The 23,056-nt window shown below is 36.8% G+C and overlaps 1 protein-coding gene across 1 annotated transcript in view; it reads right to left on the bottom strand.

Annotated features, from left to right (window-relative positions):
* Positions 1-23,056, bottom strand: part of MED27 (mediator complex subunit 27) — a 231,521-nt gene that overhangs the window by 59,236 nt on the left and 149,229 nt on the right. The window contains exon 4 of the mRNA XM_027869645.1: positions 17,084-17,177. Within this exon, the coding sequence (XP_027725446.1) occupies positions 17,084-17,177 (94 nt within the window). The remainder of the gene's footprint in view (positions 1-17,083; positions 17,178-23,056) is intronic.

The raw sequence follows: 23,056 nt of genomic DNA, 5'->3' as shown, positions 1-23,056 counted from the left end.
CAAAATATCCATATCCACAAAAAAAGACCTTTGATACAATGGCAAGGGGATTGGATCTGGAGTTAGAGGACCTCAATTCAAATTCTAGCTCTGCTATGTTCTAGTTGCGTGACTTCTGGCAGGTCACTTATTGTGTATGGGCCTCAGTTTCCTTACCTGTAAAATGGAGGGGTTTGACTAGACTACTTTTAAGACCCCTTGCAGCTCTAGATCCTATGAACTAAGAGGAAGGCATTCAGCATGCGAGGTAGATGCACGATAGAAGATTTATGAAGGGCACAGGAAGACTAATGTAGGATGAGAAAGTATAGACATGTTACAACATGCACTAATATACTGTGATATACTGGGAAAAGGGCTGGATTCTGAATTAGGAGAGACCTAGGTTTGAATTCCACCTCCAATGGCTACCGCAGACAAATCAATTAATCTTTCTGAGCTTCAGTAAAATTAAGAGAGATCCTATTACTTTTAGTATTTACTTCTCAGGACTGTCATTAGGGATCAGATGAGATAATGTATGTAAAGTGCTTTATAAGTCTTAAAGCCCCACATTAAGTAGCAGCTATAATAAGTTTTTATTATTACCATTATCTAAACCAATAAGATCGTAGATCCACCAAAATATAGAAGTGACAGTGTGGGAAAAGATAGGGGCCATAGGACCAACTTCTTTCTAGCTTTGCTACCCCTTACATGAAATGCCTTCTTGCCTTCCAATGCTAGTTGAAGTTCTGCCATCCCCATAAAGTTCCACGTCCCACTTCTTTTGTGAAACCTATCACATTGCTTTCTCCTCTGAACTCCTGTAACATTTCCTATACTGCTTATTATTTATTTTGCACATACTGCATCATATTGCTTATTATCTTTTTTTATGTCTCTGTCCTATTTTCCCTACTAGAGCATAATTCTTTCATGCACAATGGTTGTTCCTTATGTGTCTCTGGATTCCTACTGTCTACCACAACTTGCCCACAGTAGATGCTCAATAAAATAGTTGATGGTAATTTTTTTTAAAAATCTGTATGCTAAGGGCTCTAAATACAACAAAACTGTGAAGTGTGAATTTCAAAAAAAAAAACAAAAAAAAAACTTTCCATTTCTGGGTTATTAAAAAGTCTACAAACCCCTCTTATATATTTGAATATTTGGAGAACATTTCAGAAATTTTGGGTATGTAGTTAAGAAAATATTACAAACAGCTAGACAGTTTCTAGAAAGGTAGACACACAAAAAGGCATTTTTGTTTCTCAGTTTAAAAAAACAAAACAAAACATAAACTGTGTTTACTTATAAGATGGCCAGAATATAAAACTTCTTACTTTGAGGGAAAAAAATTTAAAAATATATTAAACGTGTTCCATGTGTTCACCAAGCTACCCAATTCCCTCTGGGCTTGAAAAGTTGGCATGAAAAACTCTGGTGATCACATAAGTTAACATAGTCATTTGATTCATACTTAGAGATCTCCAGTTCTTAAGGCAAGTACATAGATGAGATAATTTTTGCCCAATCATTCTTCCATTTTTCCTATATGAAATTATAACAAATTAATTTTAAGGGCACAGTTCAGTAATAATGCTGGATGAAATGGTAATCAAAACCATGACACTCATCTCTAGAAATCAATCTGAAAAAATGATCACAAAGTATGTTACTTGGTTCACCTTTTATGTAGCCTGGGCCCATCCTGCTCACTCTCTGTTACATTCACAAATACTAACAAGAGAGCTGAAGTTTCAGATGTCAACTTTCTGAATTTCAGTAACTTAAGAAAAAAAAATCTGCTCTCCTTTCACTCCACTGCCACCAGAACTGAATTGTGCGGTACTTTCTATTAAAAACTGAACAACGGTTTTCTTTCAATGCACAGACATGATTAAAAGATTAGCTGGGGAAAAAAAATCAATTGTGTAGATTGGGATTAAGGAACAGAGTGAAATACCAAGATAAACACCTTTTAAAATCAACTGAGGATTTAACACAGCTCTGGAAGGTTTCAATTATTTACATGCTTGGTCTATGTGGTGTAAATCCAGGCTAATGAGATACAATTGTTGTGTATAAATCTGAAATACAAGGAGACTTGATTGTCTAGAGAAAATAGCTGAGACTCATGCACTAATAACTCCACAAAACATAGATGATGATTCAGGAACCGTATCTTCATTTTGGTTCATCTTATTGACCCACTAGATATTGAGAAGCATGTTTCCATTTGGTCAAATATAAAACCTGAGACAATGCTGTGAGGGATAAAGAGACTATTGATCAACACCTTTGTCCTGCTAATAACAAGAATTTATGGTAGTGTCTTCTTTCTAAGGAAATTATAAAGGACCTAAGACACTGTCTTTGTGAAATTCCAGTTTCTAGTACGGTGCTTTGTGTGACCATTAAAATCAAAGCGCTCCTCATAGTCTTATGCACTTTTAAATGCTTTTCTTGTCTAATTTAGGTTGTCAATCTGGAAGTGGCATTTCAAAAAACAGTTACTAAATTTTGGGATTGCTACACTCTTCTTCTTTGGACATGGGGTGGTGAAGTAGTTGAAAGAACCCGAACTTGGTATCTGAAGATACCTACTCATAGCTTCATGACTCACTAGCCATGGAACTTTACACAAGACCAGGTGTGGGGAACCTGTGGCCTCGAAACCACATGTGATCCTCTAAGTCCTCAAGTGAGGCCCTTTGACTGAATCCAAACTTTACAGAACAGATCCCCTTAATAAAAGGATTTGTTCCGTAAAACCTGGACTCGGTCAAAAGAACCTAGAAGCCCACATATGGCCTTGAGGCCACAGGTTCTGGACAGGATACTACTAGCTGTTTTGTCACTTTAATAGGTTGTTTGAGGAGCAATAGAGAATCAAATGAAATGATGCATATAAATAAACTGTAAAACTGTGAAAATGCAAGGTGTATTTCAGATTCTATAAAAAACTTAGAACACTTTGAAAGAGCTATCATTTTATCAATATGGCTAATTCCCTCCACTGACACAAATCATAACTCCTCCTTGCCTCAGTAATGCTGTCCTCATGAACTGCTGTGGCCAAAATAAAATTCAACAGCTGATGGTCAGTCTTCTTGTTATGAGTTGGAAAGTCTATGGCTAGCAAAAGAAAACTCAATGTGCTATAAATAGTCGTTTATAGGTTGTTTCTATCATACCTGTAAAAAAAAAAGTTTAAAAGTTAAAGCTAAAAAGTTAAAGGACTTTAGGAAAACTGTGCCTATAGCACACATTTCCCTCTTTATTTTCACAACATATGGGCCCACTCCCTAAAAATAACTACACTTTCCCATTGCCCAGAGTGAAAAGCAACTGAACTGATACTCCTTAAGTGATCTGGAACTTAAATCCAAAAGTCACTGGAAAAAATATCCATGAGTAATTCAGAAGAACCCTTCAGAAATGCCTTTCTCTGACCCACTGATTGAAGTGAGCAACAGTTCCAATGAAGCCAAGAGTCTGCTTGAGTGAGCCATGTTGGCAGCTTCTACTAAAATTGGAAGGGAGGAGGGGAAAGGGGCTGTGGAAGAGGAAATTTGACAAAGTTAAAATGGCAAACACATCACTCACAGATCCAAACACCATCATGAGTTCAGCCACTTCAGTGTCTGATAGGCCATTGGTAACCTACTCTTTGGAGAAGAAAATGGCAAACCCTCTAGTGGTTTGCCAAGAAAACACCACGGACAGGATTAGCATGCTGTGGCCCATGAGCTCAAGAAGAATCGGAAGTGACTGAAGAGCTCAACAACAGCAACAACAAGTCAACCCTTAGACTCTGATTTCTATCGGGCCCGCTGTGAAGGTCTGCAGTCTGAGAACTCTAACGCTTGTAATAGTGGATAAAATTCCTATTTTCTGCATTTGGGATTGAGGAATGTCTCAAATTTGAGAACCCATGGAGAACCAGAAGAGAATCTAAGTGACTATGGATACCACCTTGGCGAAGCCCCTTAATCTCCTGGGTTTCAGTTTCCTCGTCTGTAAACGACAGCTGTTGAGGTCCTTTTCAACTGTGGAGCTATGATCCTACGACTATAAAAATACATTTAAATGTCTTAAATTAGCTGGGTCATTAACTCAAGAAAACATGCAAAGAATATTAGGTAAATTGTGTAGTAGTGTAATCGGGCTAATTACAGGTCTAAAGAAAAACTAAAGAAGGCTACATCAATTGCCACTAAGTCCCAAGAACATATTCACCATCTTTATGATAACCAAAGATAATAAATATTTATGTAAGGAACCACACACTAAGTTCCTACGTGAGTCTAATTCTAGAAGTGAGAAAAAAGGATCTGGGCAGATGAATTTGCAAGTGTTTTCTTGACAGAAAACAAAAGCAACGTAACCCGATGCAGCTCTTTTTCTACCTCACCTGCCAGAAAACTCAGAGACAGCTTTATTGGCCATGCGCTAGAATCTGAGACTGGGTTTCAGAAACGGCTACCCTGGTGTTTCCTTTACATGGCCTCTATTTTTCAATGTCTTATCTCATACTGCGTTTATCTGTGAGCCTGCCTTAAGTCTTTTTGGAAGTAGAGCACAAACTTACTCATTCAACAAACATTTATTGCAAGGTGCCAGAAAAGATACAAGAATAAATCTCAAATACACATCATTAACATAACACAAAGATCAGCAGACAACTGCTGGTTCTGAACAGGAAGGACATAAAACCCTAAGAGACAGACAAATAGGCAAGTTACGCAAGGGGCACAGAACAAAAGTAGGAAGCTCCTTCAGAGGACAATGTAAAAATAATTGGCAAAGGTACTGGGAGGCAAAGCCAAAGTCTACAACTATGGGTCCTAGCATAACCACCTGTTTTTTGCAAGGAGTCTAGTACATACTAAGCTTGGGGATTAGTTTTGCCCCACTTCTTTACCACTTGCACTACTTACCCCACTTACTGGAAAAAGAGGTATAACTCTGATGTCAGTCTTCATCGTAAACCCTCCCAAAAATGCTTGCAGAGAGATTAAAATAACATATAGAAACATAAAGCAATTTAACTGTTCCATCTACCTCGTGAAGTTTGGGAAGGTTAAAATGAGACAACACACATCAAAGTGATTTTACAAAGGAAAATATGTTACACAAAAGCATGGCATTTAATTTTTATAGGTCAGTTGGAAATGTTGAAGAGATTTTAAGCTAGCTTAAATGTGGGTAATTTCAAATTTGGTAAAGCACTGTGCTCTTTTGCAAATCAAATGCTATACAAATTCATAGAGAATTTTAAAAAAAACTAAAGTATGGAGATTATAGTTCCAGGATTCAATTTTTCTTTCTCTTTTTAAATGTATCACTTAATCAATAAATCAATCAAAAACTGAAGATTAAAATTTTAATGTTAACATAAGCCAGTTGTTTATTTCAAACTAACTCAGTTATTTTCTTATAATACTTGAACATAAGTGGATGTCAGCTAATCAATTAACTTTGATCTAATAGTCACATATGAAAGTTATTTCAGATAAATGAATTTGTTCTTTCAAAAAATAAAAAGAGTCTAACTATACCAACAATTATTAATTTGTAAATCCTTCCAAAACTTCAAAACTGGGAAAGTGAGCTAAATGAGATATGGATATGCTTAAAGATCTTATAAAAACCTCACGAGTCCACATTGGCTATGATTTGAGACACGTATATGAGCTACATTTTCCCCCATAGTTGGTTACACAAGGTTCACAAAGTGATCAAAAGAAGTTAAGTCAATTATTAGCCTTTCAGTGCTAGTACCAATCAGTACAATAAGTCTCATTCACTTAGGAGAGCAAATTTCAGGTCTTTTGGGCACAATAAAGAAATAAGTGATCATCCCAGCCTGCTTTACATACTTAAAAATGCTTTTATAGATGACTTTTTGAAAATATTGCCAGCACAACCAATCAATACATTGGAAAAGTCCAGAAAGATGCTCAGTGTTGAACATCTGTGGACCTCCCACCTCTACAAAGGGGTGGATTGAGAGCATCTTCTTACATCTCTTTTTTCAAGTCATGATTTTTTTTTATGATCTTGCAACATTCACGTTTGATTTTCTTATACATGTGATTTTTTTTTGGCCATCTATACTGTTTGTCACTGTGATTATTGATTGTTTTCTTGGCTCTTTACTCTGCATCAGTTTACGTAGATCTTTCCATGTTTCTCTATATTATTTACATTCATCATTTCTTATAGCATAGCAACACTACATTACATTTATGTACAATCAATACTGCTATAATATGAATTTGTTCCAACATGATGGATATATTAAGGAATAATTTGAGCATAATACAAATTTCAGGTTTGCTCATGCATGATTTTGTTTTCATGGGAGACAACTAATAGAATACGAGCCACACCTATCCTTATCTGGTGTTACAAATTTCCATCAGATTTGAGACATCCCTCCTTGCACCAAGTCTTCACAAGGACTCACAAGCTGCAACCTTTCTGATGTCCATTTCTACAAGAAAACTTCAGATCTTTTTCAAGAGTTATCATATATATACACACACAGATTATTTTCTGTTACTGTAGGAACTATGAATGGAGTAGGGATTGGTCCATACCTACTAACTTCACCATCCTTCCACACCACTCACCTGGACTCCACGTCTAGTTATTATAGTATTTATGCATTAACCATTTAACATCTGTTCAGCTGTGCTGTATTTTATACAGGTTCCTATCTTTTTTTTTTAATGTGCCATTGATGAAGGTTTTCTGTGTTGTATCCCTTATCCCATTTTCCCCATAAGTCCTGTGGTTTTTATTCTGTGGTTCTGAACACTACAGTGATTTGTAGGAACACAAATTGCCTTATAGCAAAATTGACTATACCACAATTTGTTTGGCTATTCCCCAACCAATGGGCATCTACTTTGCTTCCAATTATTTACTATCACAAAAAGTGCTACTATAAATATTTTGGTGTTTATAGGGTCTTCTTATCAAAGGCTTTCTTGGGGATATAAGCTTGGAAATCAATCTCAAGGTCAAAGAGTATGGATATTTTAGTTACTTTATTTGCATAATTCCAAGTTGCTTTCCCAAATGGTTGCAGCAATTTATAGCTCCTCAAATAATACATCAATGTGCCCATCTTCCCACAATCCCCCCAACATTGAGTACAACCATCTTTGCCAATTTGCAATCAAATTTATATATTTTTTTAATAATTGTCTCTATCCTCTGTTTAGTTAAGAATGAATTTCCTAAACCATAGCTGTGAGAGGTATATGATCTGCTTCTCTTCTAATTTTTTTTTATAGTGTGATCTTTAACATTAAGGTGACATATCTATTTAGAATGTGGACTATATCAAGGTATTGGTCTAATTTCTGCCATACTGCTTTCCAATTTTCCCAGAAGTTTAATAAAACATGGAGTTCTTTCCTAAGCAATTTATTTTCTAATTTACGGCTATTGGGTTGAGTTCCATTGTTTCTGATTTTATCTTGTCTAGTCCATTTCACCGATGTACTTCTTGTTGTTTTTGCTTGTTTGTTTTTTTTTTTTAACCAAAACCAGATAGTTCTGATGACTACTGCTTTATAATACAGTTTGGGGTCTGAAATGCTATTCCTTCTTCATCTCTTCCTCTTTTCATTATTTCCCTTGATATTCTCCATCTTTTCTTTTTTCAAATAAAATGTCATCATTTCGTTAAGCTCCATAAAGTATCTCTTTGCTCATTTAATTAGTATAGCATTAAAAATGTAAATTAACTTTGGTAGTATTGTCATTTTTATTATATTGACACAGCCCAGCCATGAGTACTGGCTAGTTCTTTAGCTATTTTAGTTGTTCCTTTATTTCTTTAAGGAGCACTTTGTAATTGCATTTATACAAGTCCTTTGTATGCTTTAATAGATTGATCCCCAGATAGTTTATTCATTTTGTAGTTATCTAGAATGGGATTTTGTTTTTTACTATTGCCTCTTGGGTTTTTTTTTAATTATTATGTAGAAATGAAGTTGATTATAAGAGTTTATTTTGAAGCCTGCCACTTTTCTGAAGCCATTAATTGTCTCAATTAGTAGCTCTGCTGACTCCCTAGGATGTTCCAAGTAAACCATCATATGATAAGTAAATAGGGAGAGTTTTATCTCGTTTATCCATCTTGTACACTTTTGATTCGTTTCTCCTCTCTTATTGATAGCATTCTTGGAGAACGGGCATCCTTGCTTTACTCCCATCTTTACTGGAAAAGGTTCTAGTGTATTCCCATTACGTATGATGTTTGCTTTTGGATTTACATATTTTTCCTGATATTAAAAAGGCTTATGGTTTGTAAGGTTTTTAGCATAAATGAGTATTGTACTTAGTCAAAGGCTTTTTCTATGTCTATTGAGATAATCATGCGGTTTTAGATTTTTTTTGGGGGGGGGGAGGGTTCTTTATAATACGATTAATTATGTTGATTGCTTTCCTAATATTGAACCATTCTTGCATCCCTAGTAGAAATTTAACTTGGTCATAACAAATGAATAAACTGCTGTAATCTGACAGGATTTAATTTTAAACTTTTGAATTGCTATTCATTAATAATGTTGGTCTACAGTTCTCCTGTGTTTTACCATTTGCTAGTTTAGGTATTAGAAATACATTTGTCTCATAAAAGGATTCTGGTAGGGTGCTTTCTTTTTTTTTATTTTTGAGAATAATTTGTGTAGCATTACTACTTGTTCTTTAAAATTGTTCTTTAAAAGTCTGCTAGACCCAGCAGCAAGACACAGAAAGAGAAATTCTATTTAAAGTAACTATAGACAATATAAAATATTTGGGAGTCTACTTGCCAAGACAAACTGAGGAATTATATGAACACAATTATAAAACACTTTTCACACAAATAAAGTCAGATCTAAATAGGGAAAAACCAGTTGCTCATGGGTAGGCTGAGCTAATATAATAAAAATGCCCATTTCAATTAAATTAATTTACTTATTCAGTGCCATAACAAACTATCAAAAATTTATTAGAACTAAAAAAATAATAGCAAAATTCATCTGGAAGAACAAACAGTCCAGAATATCAAAGGAATTAATGAAAAGAAATGTGAGGGAAGGTGGTCTAACCATACTAGATCTAAAACTGTATTATAATGCATGTATTATAAATCATTGAAACTATTTGGTACTGGCTAAGGAATAGTGTGGTGGATCAGCGGAGGTGGTTAAGTACATAAGACACAGTAGTCAATGACTATAGTAATTTACTGTTTGATAAATCCAAAGACTATAGCTTCTGGGATAAGAACTCACTATTTGACAAAAACTGCTGGGAAAACTGGAAAATAATATGGCAGAAAATAGGCATAGACAACATCTTATACCGTATACCAAGACAAGGTCAAAATGGGTATGTGATTTAGACATAAAGAGTGATACCATAAGCAAATTAGGAGAGCAAGAAAGAGTTTACCTGTCAGATCTATGGAGAAGGGAAGAATTTATGAACAAACAAGAGACAGACAACATTATGAAATGCAAAATGGATAATTTTGATTACATTAAATTAAAAAGGTTTTATACAAACAAAGCCAACACAACCAAGATTAGAAGGGAAGCAGAAAGCTCGGAAACAAGTTTTACAGCAAATGTCTTAATAAAGGCCTCATTTCTAAAATATATAGAGAATTGAGCCAAATTTATAAGAATACAAGTCATTCACCAATTAATAAATGGTCAAAGGATATAAACACACAGTTTTCAGATGAAGAAATTAAAGTTATCTATAGTCATATGAAAAAACACTGTACATTACTACTGATTAGAGAAATGCAAATTAAAATAACTCTGAGGTATCACCTCCCACCTATCGGATTGGCTAGTATGACAGAAAAGGAAAATGATAAATGCTGGAGAATATGTGAGAAAATTGGAACACTAATGCATTGCTGGTGGAGTTGTGAAGTGATCCAACCATTCTGGAGAGCAATTTAGAATTATGCCCAAAGGGTTATAAAACTGTCCATACCCTTTGATCCTGCCATACTACCACTATCAGGTCTGTATCCCAAAGAGATCATAAAAATGGGAAAAGGATCCACATGTACAAAAATATTTATAGCAGCTCTTTTTTTGTGGTGGCAAAGAATTGGAAATTGAGGGGATGCCCATCAGCTGAGAAATGGCTGAATAAGTTGCGGTATATGAATGTAATGGAATACTATTGTGCTGTGAGAAATGATGAGCAGGAGACTTCAGAAAAACCTGGAAAGACTCGTATGGACTGATGTTGAGTGAAGTAAGAAGAATCAGGAGAATGTTGTATACAATAACAGCCATGTTGTGCGATTACTAACTTTGACAGATTTAGCTCTTCTTAACAATGCAAAGATCTATGACATCTCTAAAAGTCTCATGGTGGAAAATGCTATCCACATCCAGAGAAAGAACTATGGAGTTTGAATGCAGATCGAAGCATACTATTTGCTATTTTTTTTTCTTTCTTCTGTTTTGTTTTGTTTCATTTCTTCTTTCTTGTGGTTCCTCCTATTGGTTCAAATTCTTCTTCACAACATGACTAATGTGAAAATATGTTGAATAGGAATGTACATGTAGAGCCTATATCAGATCACACACTGTCTTGGGGAGGGAGGTGCCATGCATAAATAATTCTGCTATCACATACATAAATTCTGCTAACACAATCTTATTTTTCTTTTACATAATTCAGAAAAGGTGTGATATGGTTCCATATACTCTTTAAAATTCACAGGGTCCTCTGCCTCATTAGGTAGAGAATAATTTTTCTTCATTTTGCACCATTTATTCATAGATGCCTCTTACTATATCTGGAGGTCACATTTCCTTCTGCTGTTAACATTTTCTCTGTTGCTTTATCTGCTTATTCTCAAAGTCTCTTAGTTTTCTTTCTCTTGAGATCTGGATTATTTCTGTTTTCTCCTTATTTTCCACTACTGCTCACTTTCTGACTCCCTCCCCTCTGATGGCAGTTTCCTTCCAGATGGGATCTCAAAACTAACTCAAGTTTTTCCCATACTGGGCGATTCATGGTTCACCAGCCTAGGTCTCTGCCCCCAATAATTTCTTGGGGAACAGAACTGGCCCCAGCCCCAGGCTTTTTCCTTCAGATTCAGTGGAGAGCCACACAGCCCCATACATATGGGTCTTTCCTCATTCTCCTGCGTGGATCCAGCCCAGTTGCAGCACAGAATGATGCCACAGGATTATGGGAGCTTGAGCACATTTCTGATATTTGGAGTTTGGATCCCAAAGGTACTGGGAGATGTGTGTGGGGGATTAGGCTAGTGAGTTCTGTTAAAAATGCTGAAACCTGACCAACCTATTCTCTATTCTTCTGCTCTCCTGCAGAGCTCCACTGCAATACAGTGCTATCATGCAGCTATCACAGACTGAGAAAGTTGCTACTGCTTGGAGTTTAGACCTCTGCAGCACTGGGCAGAGGGAGGGAGAGTCAGGGTGTGGAGCTGAGATCTGTTGCAAGGACATGTGTTGGCTTGTGCAGTCCTGCTATTGAGAGTATGGTGGGTAGTGGGGGAGGGGATGCTGAGTGAGTATTCATTAGGGATTGGGGAACATTTGCCTTCTATGCTGTTATTCCATCAAGTTTTTACCTTGTTTGGGAACTTGGTGCATTAAACTTTGCAGACAGCTAAAATTGCTTTATCTTTGGCACATAATTCCTATTTAGGCTTGAGAGGTCCCAAGGATCAGAGAAGTCTAGTCTTCCATTTTGTTTGGTCACACAACCTCTGCTTTACATCTAATGTGGATGAACTAATTTAACTACACTTATAGACTTATGATACAAAATCTCACACTTTTGATGTCTGGGGCATAATTCATCAGGAGGATTCACTAACATATTACATCTATGGGTCTATGCATATCTGGATTACTCTGACTTGTTTCTTAGTCAAATATGGCTGCTGGACTTACTTGGAGAATTGTTTATTGATTCAGCAGATTCAATACCCCGCCCAATGGGGTTGGTTATTCAGCGTGAGGACTTAGGGGGTTGACCTTTTGTTAGTCTGTGGCAGCTATATTTGGCTTAGAAACAGGACTCTCCAAAAGCATTTTGGTACTTACTCTCTCTTTCTTCTCTCTTTACCTTAATTCTGCCTCACCTCTATCTACAATGTGAGGAGATTTTTAATCACTCGGATGCTTAGGGAAATACTTTATCACAAATTATACCAAATCCCAAACTGGAACACTGGTACTGGGGTCCCACTGGGTCTCAAGGTTCAGAGTGACAAATTATCTCAGTATTTAAACTGTCTACAATTTGTTGGCAGAGGTTCCTTGGCGAGAGAGGAACTAGCTGAAAAGGAATTAAACAATACTGTCCTTGCTCACTGACTATTCTGGAGTCCCAATTATTTTATGCTGTTTTTACACACACACACACACACACACACACACACACACACACACCTCTCAGGAGAGCTGTAACAGCAGCAAATTCAAGGGAAAGCTACAAATGATACACTTAGGTTATTTAATGTTTTCCAAATGTGTATGGTGACTTCTTTGGCCATTTAGACAGCTGCCTCAGCATTCTGTCCTGGTGTATTTCAGGAAACCATTAGATTCTACTTCCAATTAGATGTTTACGCAGGAAAAAGAAACTGCCTTATCCCCCTCAAAATAAATCAGACACTCTCCCCCCCCCCCCCCCCCCCCCCCCACATTCTTAGATTGCTGATTTGATTTCGTGTGGCTCTGGTATGCCTTTTCCAAAGATGCAAGAACCTACATGAACTTATGCTTGAAGAGTAATTAAGAACAGCAGAAAATTCAGTGGAAAATTTCAAGCAATACATTTAGGCCTCTTAATGCTCCTTTAATATATTCAGGCACTTCTTTGGCTATTCACACAGCAGCATGGAATGCTACTTATATAGAACTAGCTGCCAACAAAAACTCACTAGCCAACATAAAATTAAGTATTATCTAGATTAGTATTAAATAGATTAGAGGAGGAGGTTTTTTTCTCACTGTCATACTTTTCTCCCTATCACAAAGTTAGCTTGTGAATCTCCTGGACCCCCTGGAAGCAATTCAAAGGGATGCTGGAGTGTGTAGGCAAGGAAGAACAACTCAGCATTTGCTCTGTTATAGCAGGTCATTGAGATACTTATAGATGTCTTCACCTACTTACTCTTTCCCTCCATTCCTGCTGCCAATATCTTAGATCAGGCCATACCTAACACCTAAACTACTGTGATGGCCAACTAACTGGTCATACTACCTCCATTCCTGCTCTCCCACAATTCCAATCTAGAGTATACATGGCTTCCAGATTAATCTTTCTAAAACACAACTCTTACCATGCTACTTAACTCATCTGACTAAAAAACCATTAATTTCTTCATTGTCTTCAATAGGAATCTAGTTTTTATCCTGATAAGAACCTTCTTTTTTATTTCTAAGACTCTAGTCTTCAGAGTGCAAGGTGATGCTAAAGGTAGGGGTTAGTGAACAGACATAAATTACATCCCCTTCTCTGTGGAGAAGATGCCTAAGCTTCAGAGAAGGGGGTGTGTGTGGCAACAGCAACTAACTTAGAGGTAGATCTAATAACACTGACAGCTGCCCATAAATCTCAATCACCATATTAGTTTGGTCTTAGTAATTACAGAGTATGCTCTAGAAAAACTAATGATGTCAGAGAAGAACAAGTCAAGGAAAAAGGTTGAACTTCTAAAGGCCCAGAGAAAGGCAGAACTGCTCAAAGAACAGGGCCTTGAGAGGGACAGGAGTACTACAAAGCAATCTATATGCCAAAGGGATGGGGAGTCTACACCAAAAGAAAAGAATAGACGGTAGGTTCCAAAGGGAATTTAAAATCCTCAGTGAATTATAAAAATACTGATTCAACTCTGCACTAGTAATGTGGTCCAGGAGTCAACCCAGACAAAGCTGTAGTGGAAGACTGGAAACGGACACTGGGTGACCCCATGTCAGCCAATCCAATCCCATAGCTGTATTTTATTTTCTTAGGATAAAAATTGTTTTCAGTAAAGTTATTTCTTCCTTGCATTTTGTTTCCCTCACAAGAGGACTGACTTAAGATAAGAGGCAAGGCTAAGAAATGGTCAGTGAAGAAATCTATAGACAGGCTTGGCTCCACTTAGATTTTCATGAAGACAAAGGATGACTCCCAACTACTTCTAGGATTCTTTTTATTTCCCCCCTTGGGATTTTAACTCCAAAAAATTTCCCTGTAGCTACTATCAGTGAAAAATCTTTTTAAAGAGACAGTGAATTGAAATCAATTGAAATTTTTGGAGAATTTTCATGGCACTTCCAGCCAGTCGAGAATTTTGTGAACCAGAGTCAGAAATCATTTATGCTGTTCCTACTGGCAAAGAACATCTAACGACAGTTCTTACCAGTAGCCAGTTCAACTTGCCTCTTTCTTTATTCTTTAAACAATAATACAAGAAAATGCTACACCAAAAGTTATCTTTGGTTGTGACTCACATCACCAATAACCATACCCATAAATAGTAACAACTTTCATCAAGATCCCTGTGTCAATAAATGAAGGCAACCAGTTAGAAGTATCTGGATCTGCAATCAATCATCCTCAAGTATAAAATTACATGTACTTTGTACATGTAAAATGAGTTGCACCCTTGAGTAGAGCCCAAAAGCTCTCTCATCAGTCTATTAAAAAAGAGGCTCCCTGTGAAAATTGATGTGGCCAATAGGTCACTGTGATAGAAAAGCCTGTTTTCTCAGGTAGAAGTAACTCTAATATCTTGGACCTGCTTATCAGTAATCTAGCCTTCACTGCTTATTCACTCCAGTGCCAAATTCCTACCTTCATCATGAAACAGTAGCTAAATGACCTAGAGATAATTTGAACAAACCTCTTTCTCTAAGGATGCTTTCATTTTCATCTTCATTAACTTCTCTGGTCATTGGCAGGTGTGCTAAACACAGGATTGATGTTTCAGGAGTCCAGTCTACAGGTTCTTAAATATAAGACAATCTATATGTCTAACCAAGGAAGGCAGCGGTATTCATTCATGTGCAAAAACATTTTATATGAAAAAAATTCCTTTTCTTATAAATTAAAACTATTATTTTATCCCCTTAGTTTCTTAACCAAGAATACTCTGATATATAAAAAGCAACTTCTGGTACTCAGAAGAGTGTTGCTAAGACTGTTTCCCAGTCAAGTACAATAAATTAACCTTTGTAAACTTTAAAGTATTATATGTGATTTGATGTTATTGTCATTACCAGTTCAAATTTCCCAATGAACCCCACTTTCATTTAAACAACAACCAAAAAGGCATTTAACAATCACCAAATTGCTTTCTCCCTCAGATACACTCTACTACATAAGCCAAATAAGCATTCTTACTACTTGCCTTATCTATATACTCTGACTAGGTGAGTGGCTATTTGTAAGACTGCACAAAAGTGAAATACTAGACCCAGATAACCACTCACCCTAGGCTCTCAACAAATGGGAGCAATTAGACTGGAGAGGAAAGAACACTGTATTTTAACTCCCTGTCTCACTGATATCCCATCAAAAACGGCTGCTCTTACTTAATAAACTTTGTTTCCTTTGAAATGTAGGATCTTTTAAAAAACTGTCTTCACGTAATTGTTCTCCAAAAGAGTATTATTAAAAACAAACACTCAGAAATGCTTTTCATCCTTGAAGTGCTCCATAATTACCTAATTAATAATCTAATTTAGGATTTCTACAAGTATCTTCATTTCAAAGTATAATGACCTTTCGTGAATCTATGCATATGATAAAGAGGTAACAACAAAATCCCACATTTTATGGACTGAAAAGAAAAAGACATAAGAAAATGAGAACTACTGAGGTAAACGTGACTGGTGCTAACCAACAAACAAAAAAATGGATTTATTCATCAGAAACACTAGAATCTCTGATTAGAAGGTTGGTGTACTCCCTCTACCTTTATTTTTATTTTTAGTTTTTTTTGGCCAAGCAATGGGGTTAAGTGACTTGTCCAGGATCACACAGCTAGTAAGTGTCAAGTGTCCGAGGCCGGATTTGAACTTAGGCCCTCCTAACTCCAGAGCCAATGCTCTATCCATTTTGCCACCGAGCTGCCTCCTCTATCTTTATTTTATAAAGACATATTTTCAGTTACTACAGCACCTCTTCCTATTTAAAATTGCAATTCATAACAGTGTTCAATGGTTAAATATCATTTGCTTTTGATAGACTTAAAATCACAGAATTTGGGGAAACTAAAAATCAGCCTAATCTAACTCCTTCATTTTTATGAAGGAAGAAAGGGAGGCCCAAAGAGCTGCCATAACTTGCCTGAGGTTTATGGTGGAGCTGGAATTAGGACACTGACCTTCTAAATTCCAGTTATGATAAATTTTCTACTGCAATATGCAGCATTTTAGGATAAAACACTAGAGTGTCAACAAAATCTCTGTCCTTGAGGTTCATACCATGAGACCTCATTATAGGGAAGAAGATCTTATAAAGAGGTACTTACTTTCTTTGTGTAATTTAATAACCAAACTCCTTGGAGGTCTATTTCTTTTTTTTTAAATAAATTTTTATTGATAATTTGTTTTTTACCTTGCCTAAATTTCCTCCTCTCTGTTTCCTTATCCTTCCTCCCAGAAAGTCATCCATCCCATGAAACACAGATTATTTTTTAAGGGGAAAAAAAATCAGTAAAATCAATCAATACATTGAAAAAAAAATCTGAAAACATGAAGTGTTTCATATCTGTGGACCTCCTCTTACTACAAAGGAGTAGGGGGAGGTGACTTATCATAGATAAGGTTCACTTCTAAAGTCTCTTTCAGTTCTAAAATTCAATGATTTTGTGAACATGATACAATAGAATGTCACAGAGCACATATTGTTCTTGACATTGGGGAATTGTATTTTCTTTCTTAGAGACAGAGATCTACCATTAAAAAGAGACAACACTGTTGTCCATCCACTAATTTACATCAATAAGGGCCTAATATTCAGGACTAGAAAAGTGATCTCAGTCAATTTTTCTCTATAATTCCCTTCAACTTAATCAAATGAGTCTTACCAAAAGCATTGCAGATGTTCCATTGGGTCTGGACAAATGAATCGACATTTCAGGGAACATCCTATCAATGCGGCTGATCACATCATCAACATACCTAAGTAGAAAAAAAAAGTACAGATAGAAGTTGATTCTGTAACAAGAAAAGTGATTTCTCTGACTCAGATGCTTTCAGTATGAAATCCTGTGATGATATATCCCCAACCTGAAATTCCCAATGGACGCAGAGAGAATAAACTACCTCATGACTATGGGATAACAAAAGACTGGATATGATACTGAACAAAATGGTTTATTAAAAATTAGAGACAAATGGAAAAGTGCTATATTCAGAGAAGCAATGTAACAATGCAAAATCAAACAGGAAAAAACTTTAGCCAAAAGCCCTGTAATATAAATGAAAAATGAATATAAACTTCAATGTATTAAGAGATGACTAGCATGTAAATCAGAAAGTCTTTATCTTTCAGCACAAATTAGAACTGTATCATAGCATTATGCCTAATTTTCAATTCAATTAAATAAGCAGTTATTAAAGACCTACTAAATTGCCAGGCACTGTTCTAGACACCAGAGATACAAAAACAAAAACGAAAATGAAAACTCAGCCTTAAGGACATTGATACTGTAAGGAAACCATATATACACACAGAAAAGTAGATACAAAATATACATAAAGTTATAAGAAAGTAATTTAGGCAAGGATGAAAGGAGCACTGACAACAGGGGGGCAATCAGGAAATTTCTCATAGAGAAGGTAGTACCTGAAGAGGTGTTCATGTGTAGATGAAATGTTATCTAAGGGAAAGAACAAGCAGGCTAGTTTGGCTTAAAAATTGCATGTACGTGTTAAGGAGAATACTATGAAATAATTCTGAAAAGACAGGTTAAAATCAGAATGTAAAGGATTTTAAATGCAAGGAGAGGAGTTTACATCTCATCCTGGAGACAATACGAAGCCACTGAAGCTTTGCTGTACATGTGGAATCTGTGTGAATGATGGACAGGAAAAGGGAGAGACCAGGGTCTGGAGTCCACTGACACAGTTTAGATGAGTGGTAGGTGACAAGGCCTCATTTAGGGCACTGGCTACATGAGGAGGGAAAGGCAAGAAGATGTGGGAGACATTGTGGAAGTAGAACTGAGAAGATTTGGCAAATGACTGCATGGAAGGGGAGAGGGATAAGAAAGAATCAAAGATGACTCCAAGGTTGCGAACCTGAGTGATTAGAAACAGACAAATTCTGAAGAGAGAGAGTTTGGTCTTTGCATTTTAAGAAAAGGGGGAAAATCTGGAGCAAAGAGAAAAGAAAACAAGTTCAAGAAGTTGATGGGTTTTTATTTGGAAGAAGAGAAGACTGGAGATTGAACCTCGGCTCTCCAGGTCAGCTGCTACAAGAAAAAATGCCATTTATTGCCACAAAGACCCTAACAAAGGGAAATCAGTTAAAAGACAGAATATACCTAGATATAAGGAGGAGTTTCTTAAGAGTGAAGCTGATTAAACATCAAATGAGACTATCAATAAAGGTTCTGAATTTCCATTCTGGTGCTCTTTAAAAACAGGATAGACAACCATCTGTCCTGAATGGTTAAAGAAACCAACTGCCCAAGGCAATATACAACCTCCTGAGGTTCTTCATAACTTTTTTGACTTTATGCCACATAGTCTCAGCTTCAGCTCAAAAAGATACAAAAAATTGAGGGGAGGGGTCAGGGAACTAATAGAAAAAAAATAAGTGAAGACGGAACATGTTTCTTAGGATCCTGGAAGACATATAACAAAGCTCCCTTAATAAAAAAAAAAAAAAAACAAAAAAAAACCAAGACAACATGCCAACATTATGCATCAGTATCATTTGAATCATTTCTGAATATCATAATTTCTTTTTCTTCTATGACTGTATGTGGGATTTAGACAGGTTACTTTAGGCTCAGTAGAAAGAAAAAAATCAGCTGTCACATGCATGTGAATGGAGGTCATTGCTAACTATGTGCTAATGGTGGGGGGGGGCAGTATCTTCTGAACTGATCCTCAATCAATAGATATCATAGCTTTGGAAGTCTAATGCAAAGAAGCATGTCAAGCTTCAATATGATGGTAACATAATAATTTGCCTTTCACTGCACCTTTCACCTTGAAGGTTCCAAAATGCTTTTCTTTAATGGAGTAAGAAAACCGAGGCACAGGTAACTAAAATGATTATCTCAGGCCCAAAAAAAAAAAAAAATTGGGCACCAAACTGCAGGATTCCAGGATTCTGAGCACTTGCTTGTGCTTTCAAAAAGATTCAGTTTTAAAATCAGGAAGTACCGTACAGTGTCTGAAGAAAAAAGGTCAAATATTGTACAATCTAAGATCTGTACCTTATCTTGGGGGATAGAGGACAGGTAATGGGGAAATATGCCCCCAGGAGGCAGAAGGGAAAAGGCAGAACAGTATATAAAAGATGCAGTAGAGGGGAAGAGTGCAGGAGGTAGGGAGGAGAATCTAGGTTATCAGAAAAGCCCAGCACAGACTATTAAAATGTTACTGAGCAAAAGCATTTCTAAAAAAAAGGAGTGCTTTTCATTCACGTGCCTGATATGAGGAAGATGTCATCTGTAAAAGGCAATTTATGTTATGTATTCATGTATTTGCCAAGTAGAGAAAGAAAGAAACCCAGGAGCATCTTTACTAAGGAAAACAATATCTTTATTCTCAGGACAAAACCAAAACATTTCCCTTTTAAAAATCCATCAAAACCTCTTGAATGCAGTATCACAGTCAGACAGAAGTGACAGGAAAAGGAAAGCTCAGAACTTCGAATTCAAAATCCAATGGGAACTGCCACTTTTCTTTTGCATTCTTTGTCATACAACCTCTCTGGTGGTATTTCTCAGAATGATGCTCTCCAGAGCAGTAGAGGCTGCTAGAAATACCTGAATGGTGTCTGAAAACAGCTTTGCTATGAGTAAGCACTCATTTAGCAAAATGTGGATGGGCTTTATTTGCAGGCCTGGGAACAGGTAGGAACACAGTGCTCTACTCCTACACTTCTACCATATGTTGTACTCCAGGCTATAGCAGAATTGAATTACTTTAATTTTTACCTTTTGGATACAGGCAAACAAGCAGGAACACAGCAGTGGTAACTAGTTTACACTTGGGCAGACGCAGTGCTGAAAGACATTAATTTACTGCCAAATTGAGCGGTGAGTCACAATTTGCACATATCTGTCAACCAACGGTAATAACTTGGAAAGACTGCAGTTCCTATTTACATTGCGGAAGGCATCATGCTTTCTGTGATAATCCTGGTTTAAAATGGAGAGCTGTTTGGTTCTAATTTCAACCCAATGTAAACCTGAATTTTTTATTTTCCAATAGAAAAAAAATTAACTATTATGCCAAGTAAGAAGTTCTCTTGATGTCCTATTCATTAACTTTCCCTTATCACTAGTGTCTCACTTCAGACAGACTTCCCCTGGTTGACTCAAACTTATCCTCATTTTCTTTCTTTCTTTCTTTCTTTCTTTCTTTTTTTTGGTGAGGCAATGGGGTGAAGTGACTTACCCAGGGTCACATAGCTAGTAAGTATCAAGTGTCTGAGGCCAGATTTGAACTCAGTTCTTCCTGAATCCAGGGCCAGTGCCCTATCCACTGTATCATTGAGCTGCCCCATATCCTCATTTTCAAATGGCTTTCACTTGATAGTATAGTTTCTCCATATCCTCATTTTCAAATGGCTTTCACTTGATAGTATAGTTTCTCCAATCTCCTTCCTCCATAGTAGATCCCAGAACATGTCACCTACATTCATTGGGTCTAATTTTTAACTTGATCCCATCCAGAACATCCTCTATCTCCTATACTGCATTAAACATACTCTCTCCAAGTCTCCACCAGAGAACCTGCTCAAGGCCTAAATCTCAGGGCCTAGTCTCAATTCTAATATTCTCAACCTGAAACATCAAAGATAACTGCTCTTCTCAGAATGCTTCCTGATCTTCATTCCTCTGGCAACAAGACACTTGTCTCCTCCTGAGACTCCTCCTCTGTCACAGTTTATTTCTCCACACATAACTGTAGACCCAGCAAGGCCCTGGAAGATCATCTAGCTAGCCCAGCTCATCCAGTGCTGGTGGCCTTGTTCAGTACAGAATCCAGGCTCTATCTGCAAACCTCCAGAGTCAGGCAGCAAAGACTTCTCAAGGCAATCAGGTCTGTTACTGCTCAAGTACAGGAGAAGTCTTCCTCATACTGAGCTAAAATCTTTTTCTCTGTACTGTCCACTTATTTGTCCCAATTCTGTCTATGGTACACAAGGTTCAACCCCTCCTCAAAATGACCGCTTTCAAATATTTGAGGAGAACTATCATGTCTCCTCTTAACCTTTTCTTCTTCAGGCTAAATATCCTCAGTTCCTTCAATTGTTATTCTTTTAGACATGGTTCCAGAACCTTCACCACCTGTGCCACCCTTCCTCTGGACCCCCTCTAATTTGTCTATGTCCTTTTTAAAATGTGTTAATCTAAATCGAAGATGCTACTACTGATATGGTCTGAATAGTACAATGGGATCAGTACCTTCTGTGACCTGACTATTTACTACCGAGAAGCAGCATGGCATGGTATAAGGCATGTCGAACCTTCAGAGTCAGAAGCAACCTTAGTTGGAATCTTATCTCTGATATTTATTAGCAATAGGACCACAGTGAGTTTCCTCATCTATAAAATGTGGATAATAATATCAGTAGCATCTACTTCATAGGGTTTGTTGTGAGGTTCAAGTAAGATAATGTATGTATAGTACTTTGCAAACCTTAAAATGTTCTATGTCAATTATCATTATCATCAACATTAACACATCCTAAGATTGTGTTATTTTTTTTTAATGCAGCAATATCACAGTGACAGCTTGCACTGAGTTTGTGGTCATCTTAAATCCCCAGGTCTTTTTTACGTCAGATACTTCCAAGCTGAGTTTTCTTCAGCCTACACTTTGACATACACCTTTCAGAAGACAGCCTTCTCTTTTTTCCTCAAATTTACTTCCTGATGATTTCATCTGTTTCCATGGCCTTGGCAGTGGTCTGAATGCAAATGATTCTGCTCTACTTTGCCACCCACAACCTTACTCCAAAACCACATCTCCCACTCTTCACAGGATCTCTCCAAGCTAGAGGTCTTGCCTGCCAACTCAAGCTTAAAATGGCAAACACCAGGCTCCAACAGCTCTCTTTGGTTGCCTAACTAGCTATGACAAAACTTAGGAGCTAATATGAAACTACAATGAAACAATGCAGGTCTCAGCCAAACAGCTACTTACCAAGTGTGGTATGGTAGGAAAAGGACTGGAGTTTGAGTAAGAGAACCTGGGTTCAAATCCTAGCTCTTCTATCTACTACCTTGGTGACCTTGGGAAAGTCACTTAACTCTCTCATCCTCAGTTTCTTCTGAATGAGGAGAATGGACTACATGATCTCTAAGGTTCTTTTCAAATTCTTAATCCTATGAATTAGAATACAGTGTTCTTCAACAAATAAAATAATTTTAGATGAGAGAAGGTCTTGTTATATTAGCCCATAAGTCAGTATCAGTAGCAGCCAAAGAGCTCACAAAAACAGCTCCCCCCACAAAAAAGCAGAGATTTAAGTCATATAGCTTAATATGCATATAAAAAATCTCTGTATCTGTTTTAGTATAAGCAAAAGCCTTCTAAAGTAGTGTTATGCTATTGACATACAAGTTTCTAAATGCTGCTTTTAATGAACTAATTAATTCTGTAAAATATTAGTACAAAGATGTGCTATCAAATTGGGATTAAAATGCCAAAATGACTGCAAAATGTAGAAGCTATCTCCAAAGATATAAATCCTGTAAAACCTTAATTCCAAAGTACCTATCAAAATGTAAAAAAATTATTTGACATTAAAGTCTCAGCATTTAATGTTGGACAGATGGCTTAGTTTTCTAGAATCTGACCTCTGTGTG

This window comes from Vombatus ursinus, unplaced genomic scaffold (genome assembly GCF_900497805.2).
Source record: "Vombatus ursinus unplaced genomic scaffold, bare-nosed wombat genome assembly UNPS02014793.1, whole genome shotgun sequence".
Lineage (NCBI taxonomy): Eukaryota > Metazoa > Chordata > Mammalia > Diprotodontia > Vombatidae > Vombatus > Vombatus ursinus.
This window is presented reverse-complemented; position numbering and strand designations above follow the sequence as displayed.